At 31.1% G+C, this 16,680-nt stretch overlaps 1 protein-coding gene across 16 annotated transcripts in view; it reads right to left on the reverse strand.

Annotated features, from left to right (window-relative positions):
- Nucleotides 1-16,680, reverse strand: part of LOC126773355 (casein kinase I) — a 35,445-nt gene that overhangs the window by 9,848 nt on the left and 8,917 nt on the right. For 11 of the 16 annotated variants that reach the window (XM_050494256.1, XM_050494253.1, XM_050494254.1 and 8 more), the window contains 10 exons: nucleotides 11,582-11,692; nucleotides 10,300-10,463; nucleotides 9,226-9,340; nucleotides 6,903-7,022; nucleotides 6,215-6,363; nucleotides 5,341-5,511; nucleotides 3,012-3,086; nucleotides 2,424-2,504; nucleotides 1,656-1,721; nucleotides 447-572 (listed from right to left, as the gene is read on the reverse strand). In XM_050494256.1, coding sequence (XP_050350213.1) covers nucleotides 447-572; nucleotides 1,656-1,721; nucleotides 2,424-2,504; nucleotides 3,012-3,086; nucleotides 5,341-5,511; nucleotides 6,215-6,363; nucleotides 6,903-7,022; nucleotides 9,226-9,340; nucleotides 10,300-10,463; nucleotides 11,582-11,692 — 1,178 coding nt within the window. The remainder of the gene's footprint in view (nucleotides 1-446; nucleotides 573-1,655; nucleotides 1,722-2,423; nucleotides 2,505-3,011; nucleotides 3,087-5,340; nucleotides 5,512-6,214; nucleotides 6,364-6,902; nucleotides 7,023-9,225; nucleotides 9,341-10,299; nucleotides 10,464-11,581; nucleotides 11,693-16,680) is intronic. The other 5 variants (XM_050494264.1, XM_050494267.1, XM_050494269.1 and 2 more) reach the window with 3 other exon arrangements.

Raw genomic sequence — 16,680 nt, forward strand, 5'->3', positions numbered from 1 at the left:
GCCATAACTATTGGGTTTATAGCCTAATATATAGAAGTTTATAGCCCACCATACTAATTATAGAAGTGCTGTTTTTTTTTAAATAATAATTTTAAACGAACGAAGGAATACTAGATTTATAAAAATGCCCATGCCATGCTATACCGCTCCGAGGGTTAAATAACCGCCGCTAGAGTCGCTATACCCGCAAAGAAGTAGATTTATTCAATAATGTACAACTATTTATTACACACAAAACTTCTGTTTAGCAGGTACTTGTACGATAAATATCCCTCTTGTTTTATATAGACTTGTAACAAATTAATTGCAATTTATGGAGTTTTCTTAACGTTTGAGTGGAGGACACATTGTTATAATTTTCATAACATCGCGCGACAACCGAATGCGAAGCGAAATAACGAATCATCTCATCGAAGGTAATTGGTTCACAAGGGAATCCCGCTCACCTGCACGGAGCCGTGGCGGTCGGCGGGCGTGAGGTGCCCCGCGGTGAGCGGCGTCGCCTTCCCGCTGTGCGGCCAGTTGCCGCCCGTGTTGGCCGTGCCGCCGGTGCCCGAGTCCTTCACCGCGCCCTGGAACGTCACGTTACGACTCACTTTTATTTTGGATCGAGTGACAGTTTTTATCGGTGAAATAATATGTCCGATAAAAGCGAATTCATTTGTCAAAAGTTTGTGAATATCGGTGAATCGATTTATGTTTTGTACGTATTCAATTATCTAATATTAAATCACGTTAGCGTAGATTTGTTCATTGAAGCTGTTCATTATAACATAAGACGTTTATTCGATTGTTTAAATCTTTTTCAATAAATGAGGCACAAATAAGCCTATTACAAGCCATCGTAGAACCACGTGACTCACCACGTTTCACTAACAGCTGACAGTTAATCTTAATTGACTATTAAATAAATACCGGTCCAAGTTTATAAGGCTTGATCTGCAAAATTGGCTTAGTTTTACATCAAGATAGTTACGTACACATATATTTCACATAACGATACAAAATCAATATGTTTTTACAAAACAATTCGATAAAATATGTAGTATGTCTTGCCTTTAAAAATATCTAACAAACATATTATTACAATACATAATTATATAACTTAATAAAATCATTGTTATTAAAAATATTTTTTAAAATATTAGGATTATTTAAAATAAATAATAAGAATTATCACTAAAGGCAAACGTTATATCACACATATCAGGTCAAGGCCTCTATTTAGCAATGGTATAGTTTAAAAGCTGTAAGCAAACCGCCAATGTGATGCATTCGTATGTAAATTACGCTTATTTAGTATAATCATTGTCACTCATGATTTTATGTTAAAATGTCTTAACAAAACTAATAAGGTAGCGATAGCAAAATATAATATAAAACTAATTTATTTACAAATGGACTATAAAGTATTATAAGTTAATATATAAAATCGTCATACAAAATATTTATAAATATTTCTCAAATACTTAACGAACAATTGGAATGAAGGTATTAAGGATTACGCCATATTTAGAAAACACCATAGTTAAGACGTATAATAAAAATGAAGGAAGTCAGCAAAAAAATGCAATTGAGTGGAGAGATTTGAGGCGTATGTCAGAGATAGCGAACTATAGGTTAAAAACACAAAACAGGGTATATGCGGACCAAACCTCTCCGGATATAAGCGCCGCCTCATCGTCCTCAACCAAACCAATCATATAATCACACAAATCATCCTGCACCGACAAAAAAGCAAATAAGTATGCCAGCCTATTCACTATTCCACTTTGTGATTTATGTGTATGTCAATAAGGGCTATTCTCAACAATCACATCCAAAAACAATTTTCGCAAAAATTATATTGAATTAGTGAAAAAACTGGCATATAAATAAATAATTTGGTATAATAAAGGTGGTTTACATATTTCAATAAATTACTGAATCCCATAGTTATAGCCTATTCCAACCACAAGAACAAAGACAAATAAACAAGTTAACATTTGATAACGAATTATCATTCGAGTCGAATTCTTGAATTATTATCTATGACATTATAAATTCGCGAAATGTGGAAACGATGACATTTTGAAAGTAGAAGTATGACCATAAGTAGTTAAGTGGAACAGTGTTGTTTTATAAATAATTAATATTAAGAACCGTTTGTAGTACATGATATAGCAGAGTTATTTGCAAATCTCATAGAATACGTAAATCCAAGGTTTGTTTATCTTTACTCCTTCGATTGGAATAGAATTCATTTTTCAAGTTTTGGAAGTGATTTCGATTTAGGCGTGCTTGTGATTAGTGGCAGTGAGTACAAATCACTATTTCATTATGCACATATATTTATTTAGCCAATTTATCGTTGTGCTTTAAATATTTTTATTTTCTATATAATTATACTATTGATATAATATATTTAATATTTATTTATTTACCTTGTGGAAAGGCTGATGTCTATCTCGATTTGGCGACACGACGATTTCGTGTCCAGTCTGGATCGAGCCCACTGGCGTTGACTGAAATAAATTACAATAGTTATATAATAATTATTTCTATATCGGCTTCAAACTACAAAACATTAGCAATAAATATAGTTTAACGAATGAAGGACACAGAAAACATACATTTAATGATTTATATATTCAATATGGGCAATACGAAGTAACGTCTGTGATGTAAACAATCTAGCGAGTGTTAATAAAATTAATTACAATAAAAATATATTATATAATAGATAAATTTGATTATATGTATATAAAATAGCTATGTCCCTTATATAGTAAGTATAAATCTACATACAATAGATTAAAAATTAGATAGACGGCATTAAAACCATAAATACATGAAAATAAACTAAATATATGTATGTAACGTATAAAACCCATCTATTACGTAGCTAAATATATAATTAATAGTATGAAACACTACATGTACATTACAAGATTTAACTAATCGAATGTAAATACCTAATTGAGTTACCAATTACTACGTCAGAGCGTACATCAGTAATGCAATGAACTGACCTTATCGGATTTATTTCTAACGATATTTGAAGGTGGTGCGTTACGTAATATACGCATAACGTGCATGTTCGCGGGCTGGCGGCGGAACGCATGCGGCATACAACAACAAGTCAGACACATCGTGCGAAGCGGATACTTATTATATTAACTCGCTTCACTTAATGCGAATCAATTATAATTTGATAAAGTCATATCGAATGTGTTTCAACACAATTTTATGACATGAAACAGGAAAATTAAATACTTATTTCAATATGATTCATTTAACTTATGTTTTTGTAGTAAAAAAAAAAAAAAAAAACAAAACAATTTAGTTAAATATACCACATGATAATATTGTTGTTTCAGAACACTTATTAATTAACTAAAAAAGAATTTATAAACATATTATGACGTCACGATAAATACTAATCTACACAAAAACACACAATCACATATTAGCTTTATTAAACAAGTATAATAAATAATAATTTCTACCAATTAGCAACTAAGATTCGTCGGATAATAAAATTCATTCATCTTTACAGTTACAAATTATAATTTATTTCTAAATTTGAACTTTAACTTTTAAATACCGGCTGTCTAAAACATTTTTAAATAAGTAAAAAAAAAAAATTAAAATTTTCATTTAGTCCAAGCACTATGCAGGAAATAAGACACAAAATTGCATAACAAGGCACTCGTGATTATGACTAAGGTAAAGCATTTGTGCATACAAAGACTTCATTAAAGAAATGTAGGGCGAAACTAAAAGCTAATTGTGTACAAGGAGATATATATATATATATATATATATATATTATATACATTGTACGATATTTGGTAGTTACATATTAAATTTATTATAGTAGTTTTCGTCAACTGTAATTAATGAGACGATATACAAAATTAGCAATTAGTAGACAGTAAGATTCTATGAAGGCATATTGTCTTAATAACAATTATTGTCATACAAGGTAAAATATTAACAGAAATAATTAAGTCTAAATGAGCAAGTTTAAATATAAATCCAATGTGTTATAAAAATAAATTTAAATGAAAAGGATTGAGAAATTAACAAAAGAAAATATTTAGTTAACGATAGACCGATTTTATCTTTATAAAATCTATTATTACACTTCAAGAATATTTTTGGTTTTTTTTTTTTAATTTATCCATATTAATAAAAAAAAACAAAAATATTCTTATATTACAAGTCTAGTTGAATTATAGCAAATGTGATTTAGAAAGCAAGCTTAAGCAGATTATTCAAACTTTAATGTTATTATAAATATTTCAACGCACAATTTTAAGTGATTTTCTCTTTAAGAAAAAAATTGTTAGTTTACTTTTTTTTACAAAGAAGGTGGAAAATTTTAATTCAAAGTGTGCTTTTATATTTTGTTATTAAATTAAGTTATGCATACATTACTGTTTATGTTATATACACGCACATTACACAGGGCTTTATTTGTATATCATTATTCTATACTCTATAAATATGCCATCATTAAATGTTGTGAAAATATATGTTTTTAAACTTTTTATACTGAGGCATGATGAGGGTCTCCGGTCTGTTTTTATTTCCATTGTAATTATAATTACAGTAAGTTCATCGTTTCATATAACTAATATATTGCCATAACCACATTCAAAATTAGGTATCAAGTATTGCCAGAAACTTTTAGTAAATACACGTGTCATCTCTATTTTCTTAAAAGATTTCCCACATCGAGCATACGGTTATGAGAGCTGGCGAGAAAAATTTTATATGATGTGCTCATATGGCATACATTTTTTATGTTAATCATGCCATAGTAAGCATTAAGGACCACTGCCACTGTGATAGCGCTGTACTGTCAATGCTTAATAAAATGTAATTTGCTCATTTGCCTCTAAAGTTATTTAGAATCCTTATTTAAATAAATACAGAAAACTGTTAAGGATTTTAAAGGTTTTTTTATGATTTTAAACTAATATACTTCGTTAGATCTAAGTTTGATACAATAAATAAAAAAAAATGTACGCCAACGTTTTGTATTTATGGCAACATTAATAAACAAATGGTTGCAACTAGAATAAAGAATGGGAATGAAGTTAGTAGAACATTTTTTTCTACACTTTTATAAATACATCCCGTTATATTGACCGTAAGTTCCAGAAGTGAAAATGAGCAAATAATTTGGGACGAACCTTTTTTTATAAATTTAAAGCACTAACGCAAAAAGATAGTGACTGAGGAACTCATTTTACTGAAAACAAATAAATCGAACATAACTTGACTCCTCGCCAGCTCCCAGAGTGGAGGAGCACACGAGTACAAGCGCTGCTAAGCATGAGACGGGTTTACCATTGTCTTGCCGGTCCAGTCGAACTCTCCGTCGTCGACGTACCCGCGCCTCTCGAACAGGTCGCGGAATATCCGCCGCAGCTGATCGTAGTCGGGCGTCTCGAAGAAGTCCAGTCGCCGCACGTAGCGCAGGTACGTGGCCAGCTCCTCCGGGTGCCCCTCGCACAGCACCTACACACGAGGACTCGCTTTACAGCTGCAGTAGTAAGTTCTAGCTAAATGATATTCTTAATAAACAATTAATAAGCAATCTTTATAAAAGTTGAACTTAGTTACTCTTACCATTATAAGTATTGTCTTTATTACAAACAAAATTAAATAGTATCAATCATATTTGACACTCTCGTTAACATATTAATATAAAACTATAGATAAATCAGCTCGAAGACGTTTGTTTTCGTAGTGGTATAATACACGCAGGGACTTAAAACTCAAACTGATTAGCAAGTAATCCCGCAGGACAATTCATAGTTTTCCCATCACAAATAAAGAAATTTCCATTGGAAACAATTTACGCAAAATTAAAAGAAGACTAGTAATATATAATATTAGGGCGTTACGTAAAAAGGGCCAATCATTAGGTTTCAAGTGGAGGCAAAAGAAAGATAACTGCTGTTTCTAATTGAAAAGCAGTCACATAAAAATCAGTATATCATGCACAAAACAGACTTATTGTTTTTTTTTTACTAACATTACCATCTCAAAATATTGGTCAGATATAAAATGCGGAACCTGACTATAATAAAAAAATATTTATTTATTTATCTGCTGACCATATACTACTACAAACGCAAAAACGTCTTAAACCTGATTTAGCTGTAAACATAAATAAGTAATGTATAATATAAAGTAAAGTAAATTAACATAGAACTACCTCAATTGGAGTCGCTCGTTTGGTATCACCGATTTTTTGGTATCTTTCTTTGAGTGTATCAGCTTTTAAACCCTGCCAGGGTAAGGAACCACGTAAAAAATACATAAACATATGCCCCAGAGCTTCTAGGTCGTCGCGTCTAGATTGTTCTGAAAAATAAAAAATAAAAACATTTTTAAGGTGGTTTTAAATTGATTAACATTTAAGGCATATGAAAAAGACTCAGTATTTTTATTACTATATAATATATTTTATATGCTACGTTACATTTAACACAAAATAAGATAAACAAATTGGAGATTAATTATCATTTATTAAATATATTAATAGTTTAATAAAACATAATACATCCATCAAACTTTTATTTCAGTACATTGAAATTGTAATAAAATATCTCTTCATTTTTAACTTCTTATGACGTAGATTATATCAAAACTAATTGTAGTAAGAGTAAAGTAAATACCCCACTTAGTATTGCAAGGTTTGGAGATTGTTTCACCACGTTCCATTACCGTGGTTTGGTTCAGAAACATGCAGTTTTCATCAGGATTAATAATGAACACAAATTAAGCAGATAAACACAGATGCAAACATGATTGCGGCACATAATCCGCGTTCTTCGCTCAAGATCCTCGTATTCCGTTCACTCGGTCGTCTCAACTTACAATTGTGAATATTTGTTACGTACCTTTTCCTAAATGTGTATTTATTGACATGTATCTCGCAGTGCCCGTAAGTGACTTGTGCTCCCGGTATGGGATATGTTTGTTTGTCTCTAAGTCTATATATTCTTTGGCCAAACCGAAATCTGAAAATTATAATAAGATAACATTAAGAAATTATGCAGTTAGTCAGTTTTTATTTTTATGACATAATTCGACTTTTACACCTTCGAAATGGTAATTCAAGATTGCGTAAAAACTGTCTACCAATAAGAACCAGCAATAAACACAATATTCACCCTAAACTCATTTCAATATTAAATAATAATTACATTCCATGACAATTGAATTCAGATATTTCTATAGTATTAGCATGTATATATGTATGTATATATAGTGTTAATTTAGTATGTTAAATATCACATACATACAACATATTATAAAAAACGTCGTGGATAACATCTTACATTAATGTAAAAAAATACTAATCGGTTTTAAGGATAGATTAAATTTTTAAATTAGAAATAAATGTAAGGTACGTTAGTTTAACATTTTTTAAGAATTATGAAACAATACAATTGTAGAAAAACTTTAGATGTATCTCATGCCTAAAATAACCTTAATATTTTTCTGCCAAATTGCTTCAGTTAATATGATATAGGTTTGGCAAGAAAGTATAATTATATGCTCATAGATATAAAGCAACCGAGCAAAACTTTTATATGGTAATTTGATGTCTAACGAAGCCTTGATTTTTTTAAGACATTTATGCCATAATATATATCAGCGAAATACAACTGACTAAATACGAAATCTCCGAAACCATGGGTCCGATTGACTTGAAAACATATTTACTCCTTTCGCGACGTAGACGCTCGCTAAGAAATTATATTTGGAAATTTCAACTTCAAGGGGAGAAATGCAAGGAGTAACTTTGTATAAATTTCACCGGTACGTAGTTATAAATTACTGTTTATAATTTTAAAACTTTTCGAGTAGTATCTTTGTTAAGTTTAACAATGTTCACAAAAATGCGTAATACAAGACACAGCGCTGTATCAAAGTTACGGACAAAAAAATTATCGTTACTACATTTCAACCACAAACCACGTTGTAGCAAAGATTGTATTACTTCACCGTTTTCATTTGTGCTCGCTTATGTTATCAAGTTATCACAAATGTATTGTTACGAATAATCAAATGAAATCTTTGCGCTTTAAAGTTCCTATTCGTTTTTCGCTTATTAAATTTACTAGAACAAATGTAATGTTAAGTCTCAAATTTACTTACGAAATTCCTATACTTTTATGGATTCTAAAAAAAAATTGTGACAATATACACCGAAATGAATATCTTTTAAGCAGACATAAAATCAAATTTGATTTGTTGATTCATAGCTAATATTATTATTTAATTCTCATCCGTTCCTTAATTTGTAAATTTTATGATTATAGAATAAATAATATATTATACATAAATAGGCTAAAACTAAACAGTATTTCTTCCTGATTGTCAACCGATAGCGAGTAGCTGTTGAGAAACTTTAGCGTTATCAATAAAAAATTTAAGTGGGAAAAAAGTTCAAGACACAAAATCATATAATTTCCCTCAAAAATTCAATAATGATCGAAACCCAGTTATATATGAATATTCGAAGTCATATTATAAAAAAATAAAAACATATCGTTTGAATAAGTAATTGAAATGGCATTCAATTAATTAACTGACAAGAAGAAAACGAACCGAAGACAGAAAAGAAAGACAGCTGACGCGGTAACGGTTTCCTATCCACATTGTCTGCAGTGTATAATGGGATTACGAAGGTCAAGTGTCTATCGATTCGCGAAAACTGGGCCTCGTGGATTCAAGGTGGCGAGTAAAACTGCGGCACGAATTATACATTATATTAAGAGGCCATTGCCTATGTGAAGAGTCCAATTAACTAAACGTTTTAAAATCATGATAACGTATGTAGAGGAATTATTGTTATATCTCCGTATCGAAAATAGAATTAACAGTATATAATTTTACATTAATTGCAGCGCGGTAACATTTCAGTAATTTCATTTAGAAATGGACAGTGACCTGAATAACAAATGATATACAATTTTACTAAACATTACATCGAAGTAGAACATTCAAGTAATAGGCCACTTTTTGTCTTGACATACTTACATGCAAAGTAACATTTAAACTTTATGATAGATATATAAATAAACGCGGATCACGACTGCGATGTACCGAGTTAACGCGACAGCACAAAGGTTTCGTTAATACTTAACGCAATATTCCTTAATAATTATCCTCTTAAGCTCATTAACAAAAGGTAACATAACAGAAGCAACTCACCAATGATGTGAATGATTTTTTCCCTTTTACTCGTAGCTCTACCTATTAAAAAATTTTCGGGTTTCACATCCCGATATATTAGATGTCTCGTGTGGACATATTCGATGCGATGTAACTGTAACAGAGGAACATTCATTAGACGTCTTCAATTGCAAATATTATAATAAACTATCGAGGATTAAGTTTCGTATCTTTGATCCTAATATATCTCTACGTTTAACAAGTCAACGGCTCTATCTATTAATGTTGTGTACGGGGTAATTAGTAAAACAATATCTGTCTTCTTCTTTTAAATGTCAAATCAATCATGACAGAAAGTGAGAAATCGGAGTTTAACTAAACACCCGTTAAACAACATTTATAACTAATGCCGTTTGAAATGTTTAAAATAGACTAGGGAATTTTAACCAATTTCCAGACCACTTTAGAGCATAGTTTATAAGAGAGAAAGCTACTACTTTTTTTAATAATAACACAAAAAAAAAACTGACAAAAAAACCCTTAAGCATTATCACATACAGCTTTTTATTGAGGTAACATGCGATTTGGTGAACTCTTTTTTTGAAAATCGAATGAGGCGTTAATATGAGATCACATACATACAGAGTAAACATAAACCCTCCTTCGCGGTAACATGAAAAAACAAATCAACAGTATACAAAATATGCTAAACTTCGTATTATGACTAAGAAATCTCCGAAGCAACAAAGATATGATCATCGACCGATAAGATTTGTGCAAACATATTAGCACTACTTTGCACGATTTGAATAACAGACAAACTGTTCGGAGTTTATAAATGCTGTAAAATGTTTTAACAATAAATTCCAAAGTTTGCCGTATTTTGTAAGCTATTCATTTTATAATAATACAACTGCAATTTATGTAGCAAATGAGTTATTGTTATTATCTTAAGTTTCTGAAACGATATTATTTTTATACCCCTTTGAGATGCATTTTTTTTTAATTCTTAGGAGTTGAGAAGAAATATGTTATATGTTTCTTTATTAAATGTTAACATGAATAATAAAATGTAAGGGAAGATATTATCAAATATATTATAACAGAACTTACCAGCTGCATGGCGATCATCAATACAGTCTTTAAAGAGAAGCGACGGCCGCAGAGATCGAATAGATCCTCTAGCGACGGCCCGAGCAGTTCCATGACCAATGCATTGTATTTACCGCAGGGCCCGAAGTAGTAAACTTCTGGGATGCCTTCCGCTGTCGACGGAGCTGTAGGGCCGAGGATGGAAAAGGGAAGGAAAGGAGAAAAAAAGACAGAAAAATTTAGTACTTACGTTTAACACGCGCGCACATAGCATTGCTCTCGCTCGCACCTAACATAGACACAACACTGAATCCGATATCAAAGGTTCAGGCTCACGAGAGCAATGCTCGTACAAATAAAGGTTCTGCGGCGGATGCTAATCTACGTCATGACCATGTTCCGACAAAGATGAAACAATCAATATCGGTTGCGGTGTTGTGTCTAAGAAACGCGTTTCTATTGAACGTATGGCGACTTACTAGCTGCATAGCGATCATAAGGACCGTCTTGAGCCTGAACCTTCTTCCGCAGTGAACGAAGAGGTCCTCTAAAGAGGGTCCTAGCAACTCCATGACCATGGCGTTGTAGCGGCCGCCACAAGTACCCAAGTAGTACACTTTTGGTATGCCCTCTGAGCAATAATTTTGAATAAATAACGCGGACTAAATACTCTTTAAATATCACTATACGTAGTACATAGTAAGAATCGTATATTTAATTTATAAGTCAAAATATTTATGATGAATAAAATTATATACATGTTTATTCTTACTGTGTTAGGAAATCTGTACGATGATATAACGATAAAATCATTCTATTTCGAACTGAACAGGTGTACTCTACACATTATTGTTACTCGTGGCAGAAATATTTTACTCGTATGAAATCTCACTGGAAATATATACAAACTATTTTGTCTTATAAACAACGAGAAACCGTCTTCGTGTACATTCAATAGTAGCTTTTATTCGATAGATATCAACCTTCATACATCATTGTTAGTTAAACATTTTAAAAAATATTCAGCGTTGGAGAATGAGTACATCGTATTAACCATGTACTCTTCGATCAGCATTGTTAATAAAAACTTGAAAGTAATATTAAGATTTCTAAAATTTCTAAAATAGATCAAGTAAAAAATCGCACCCAATTCCCAAAATTGTTAACATTATAGTTGATATTAAAATGAATTAATTAAGAACATCTAATAAATGAAATATTGTTTAATATATCACGGAACCGATGGTTCTGGTGGAGGCACCGATATATAAAGACAATTACAAAATATATAAATTCAACTCACCGTGCGTTCCTAACAGTTTGTAAAATCGGTACTCCAGGTGTAATTGAGGAGCCTTGGATTTCATAGGCTCCATCTTAATCGCTACATGTTCATTGTTGTAGAGATTTTTCCCTGAAAATAAAATATAACATGAAACACTATTTAAATAGAACAACAAATCTCTAAGATTTACGTTTGACGCAAACAGATTTCCGCACGCATTCTAAGAAACTTCATTATAATTTGTTAAGTGTCTATGAAACACTTTGGTATTACCATAATAAAAGTTTAATTAACGGCGTGTATTATATTAACATTTACTGACATGATGTAATACTTGACTACAGGGTAATGCTATTATTATACTAAATATTAAAGTGGTAAGTTTTCTTTTTTACGGAATTAAAGAGACATATATTTAAGATAGTTTTAAAATGAGCTAAGATATTACTATTATATAACAATGAATCTTTAACAAAATCTTTATTTAAATTAAAAGTATTTTTTCGTTGATAAAAATTCCCATTAAACCTGGGACCTTTGGAAGACAGTTTCGTAGATATTTAAATTTTTAAACTTTGAAACGAAGGGCGGAGACGTATTGCCAACTACATATTTCAGAAATTTTATCCCGCCGTGACGTCAATGCCATAAGGTAATGCCAGGGTTTGGAAACTTGAAATTTTGACAGTTAATGCATTTTATGATGAAAACACGCACCAAGAAAGGAAATTCCACCCCTAAAGGGTTGAAATAAGGAATGAACGTTTGTATGGAAATCCGTCATTTTCAAAGTTAGAAGCATGAAATTGTATATACAAGCTTCTGGTTAGAAATACATAAATATGTATTTTAGAGTTTTTGAAAATCTACCCAAGAGGGTGAAATAGGGGTTGACAGTTTGTATGGGGAGTCCGTCATTTTTTGAAATAAGAAGAATGAAATTTAATATTATAGCTTCTGAGAAAAAAAAAGCATACGTATTTCGTCATTTTTGGAAGTTCAATCCCAAACGGGAAAAATTGGGTGGAAACATTAACATAAAAAATGGTCTGATCTGCTTGAAATTTACTGTTTGTGTTTCTTAAATGAATTGATAAAGTTCAAATTTTTGGAAATTCCATCCAAACGGCTGCAAATGGCAATAGCAAATGGAAATACTACACCTAATATATACTATATATAAGGAGGCATTACAATAATTTAGTAATTCCATTTTTTTTTTACTTACTAGAATAAGAATAATAACACTCATATTATGAATACGAACGGTTGAAAACATCTATACAATTTTTTTTTCTGTCTGTGATTTCAAAAAACTGCCTCTTTTAAAGTTGATATGGCTATTTGCGAGTTAACAAAATCAAAACAACACACATATCATGAAACGATAGGTCATGTGTGTTTGATTATTTGTTACTTCTTCAAGCTTTAACACAGCTAAAATATAACATCATTAACATATTTTGGCTTTTTATTATTACATTTTATCCTGTTTAACTGGATATTTGAAATTGTCGCGGGCGAAGCCGCGGTTGAACCGCTAGTTTTACATAGAAATCAATTAAATGTGTGAGACCATCAATAATAAAAAAAAAAGTATATACAACCCACGGTCTCACTTACAAACGTTGTTTAGCGAGAGATTAGTTTAACAGTGCTGTCTCCTTTTTTCGAATGTCGAATCAATAATGACAGAAAGAGGGAAATCAGTTTTTACCTAAATAGTCGCAAAGTAATGTTAATTAATAAAGCCGTTAGTCTTTTTCAATCTATCAAACCAGTACATTTATTGTAACGTATAGTTAAAATCTGATCTGGCCTAACGGGTGCGCGACACGACACGATATTGGACAGCTACTATATATCGTGTCGTAGAATGATTTTATAATTTACACATCGTAGTCATTACCGCCATTTTATGGGTTGTGTAATAAAAATCGGACGTCATTAAGGCCGCTGTGTTATTCGTCCGCTTTTTTATTCTAACTTTCCTATGTCTATTAAAATATAGAACAAATTATAACACGATAATTACTGCATCCACAGCTAAAAGTAAATTAATTTATTAATTACCTTCAAATAGAGATCAATTATATATTGTTTAAAAACTAATTATTACCAATTATATATGGAGACTTGTGCAGTCGGTAGGGAAGCGGGACGGACAAAGGAAAAATGTAAATGTAATTTGGAAACAGCATTGAGTCATCTGGAATTTATTTTTCTTTATCGGTAGCAATCGTAGACGCTTAAACTGTCTTAATAGGTTACTCATCTCGTAAAAAAAACTCGTCTAGAGGCACATAAGATAGCATTCGAAACTCAACTCTCTGATAATATGAAGTAAGCGAGTACATCTTGACGTCACACGACTGATTCATTTGCGACACCGTCCATTGTAAAGATTGTCACTATCAGATCTCAATGGTTCCGTATCTTATCAGCCAGCGAATAAAATGGAACAATACGACTTACCATCGCTTAGCGATTTTACTATTAACAATGTTATCTGTACATCGACAATTCATCCATTTTAGTTTTTATAAAAATGTATTCATTTATTATATTATTTAAATAATTATTAAAATATTAGAAGTATTTGCTACATGCTATAAAAGTCCCACTGCGAGGCTAAGGTCTCTCCTATTGAGGAGAAAAAATATAGTTTATTTGACCAAGCTGCTGTAATGCGGTTTAGTAGATAAAAATGACGATTCACGATGCTTCGCTTTCCTTCGCCGCCGAGCACGAGATCAATTATTGACACACACCTGACACATGAAAAATTCAGCGGTGCTTGCATGTTCTAACAGTTTGGCCATCTTATTACACTTGACGTTATAAAATGTAAAAATATTGTTTATTTTTTAACGTCCTACTTAAAAAGGGGTTGTTATATGCTTAATGTGTTTATCTGTGGAACCGTATATCGTAGCACCCAAACGAATCGACCGATTTTGATGCGATTTTTTCTGTTTACAGTTTTGAATTATGTGATCTGAGAGATGGGTTTCAGCTATAAATTATAAAGATCGCTTTAAAAGTTAATATATATACATATATATGCTGACGTACAATCTTATCTTAATAGACTTGATGATAGTCTCATGTTGTATAATACATTGTGTATTTTATAAGATACAGTGCAAATGATAATTATGTCAATGTAACAATCAGAATTCTTGGGATTAAGCGCGACGTGACAGGAAGCTACTACACACATAAATATATAGAAATTTTGACCTCTGTTATATAAACAAAACGAATACTTTGAGGCGAAATCATTTTATATATAACAGGATAAACCTCGGCTTAATTTAACGAAAATATTTCTTTATTTAGGCATTTATACTTTCTTTATTTAATTTGTTGCTCTGGTACGGACAGATTTTAATTTTAATTTAACATTTACGAAAATATTTAAGGAAATAACTCTCAAGCCAGCTTTTTAAATGATTTAATATTTATGTTATCAAAGTAAATGTAATTTTTACAAGCTTTTCGTAATTTACCTTTTAGTAAGTGTTCATTAAAACTTGCAACTAAATTAAAACTAAAACTGTTTCCATCTAACCGATTGATGTTTTGTATATACATACTTATGAAGCTAGTGACGGTTGTTATAGTATGCGAATTTAAACAAGGTTGATTTTAAATTTTGCTACAAGTGTATTCCACAAAACGCATTGGAGCAGCGTCTTGAAATAAATTCCAAACCTTCTCCTCAAAAAAGGAGAGGAGGCTTTAGCCCAGCAGTGGGATATTCAGAGACTGTTACGCTACTTTTCTTATTTAATTTTAAAAAGTTATTTAGTTGAATCTGATGAGAAATAAGTCGCCTTTGTAATTCACATTATACAACACTATCATTTTTTGTTTACCAGTTTTGTTGGTAACATAGCTCGCGTTGACAACACAAAAGTTGGCAATTTTTCTTCAGTGGACAAAGCAACGTAAAGCTTAACGTTCGTGCTGCCTTGACAAAAATAAATCATTCATTCAACACGACATGATAATGACATCTGATAAACTTCACGACGAAAAAATTATGTCACATAAACGAAGACACGATCAATGTAATCAGATCTGACCCTTGTCCTCGCAAAATGGGGTCACAGTTTCATTCATAACATGACGAAGATTTTTTTATGCGTACATGCGATGCTGTCTACTATAACGTCTGGGAAAATATAACGCAAACAGCGAAAGACGTAATAACGAATTATAAAAATATTACCCCATATCATACATAGCTTATTTAATAAAAAGGCGAATGATATTTGTTACAAGTTATAAAAGCGTAATAAAATGAATATTATATTTAAGATAGCATGATTGTGACTGGCTAGGGATTTATATACCTAAGGGATTTGTATACGTTGTATATTTTTAGAAAAAAAAATAAACATGGAAACAAGACGTAGATTTTATATATCTATATATTTGTCGTTAGATACTTTTTTAACAAGAACTAATTTTCAAAAACCACAAGCGTGTTCTTTGAGAAAATTCGAGATTCCGTAAAATTCCGGAAATAAACAGTGTCACGTTTATTCCTACCGCCTAAAAGAGTCAAGAGGAATGTTAGTCGGTTTGACTAAAAAAAGTCTAAGGTTGGCAAGAATTGTGTTCTAAAAAAATAAAAAAATAGATGCTTTCCTGATTTCAAGAGAATTCAAGCTTTAAAAGAATAAAACAGAGCCTGAAGTTTGTATGCAAAAAAACACTTACGTATCGATGTTTTTTTGTTATTTACTATTTCAAGTGACAAATATGTAAAGTCAATATAATTAAGTCAGAAGATATATAATACACCGAAACTTTAATATTATTAAGATTTTATTGATAAATTATAAGCAGCATTTGAAAATACAAAAAAAAATACTTGATATAAATATTTAAGGAAGGTAACCCGATTTACGTAGAATGTATCACATCAAACGAGTTTGGAACATATGAATATGAAAAACTAGCTTCATGCTTAAGACCTAGTTTTTAATCGGTAAAGTTTTCCACGACGACATGGTATCGCGCGCGTCAGTTTTATTGTTTTTCATATATTCATATGAAGAATGCGTTAAAAATTAATTTAATATGATTAAAGCTTACCTTTATAT

The sequence above is a fragment of the Nymphalis io genome, chromosome 14 (assembly GCF_905147045.1).
Source record: "Nymphalis io chromosome 14, ilAglIoxx1.1, whole genome shotgun sequence".
Lineage (NCBI taxonomy): Eukaryota > Metazoa > Arthropoda > Insecta > Lepidoptera > Nymphalidae > Nymphalis > Nymphalis io.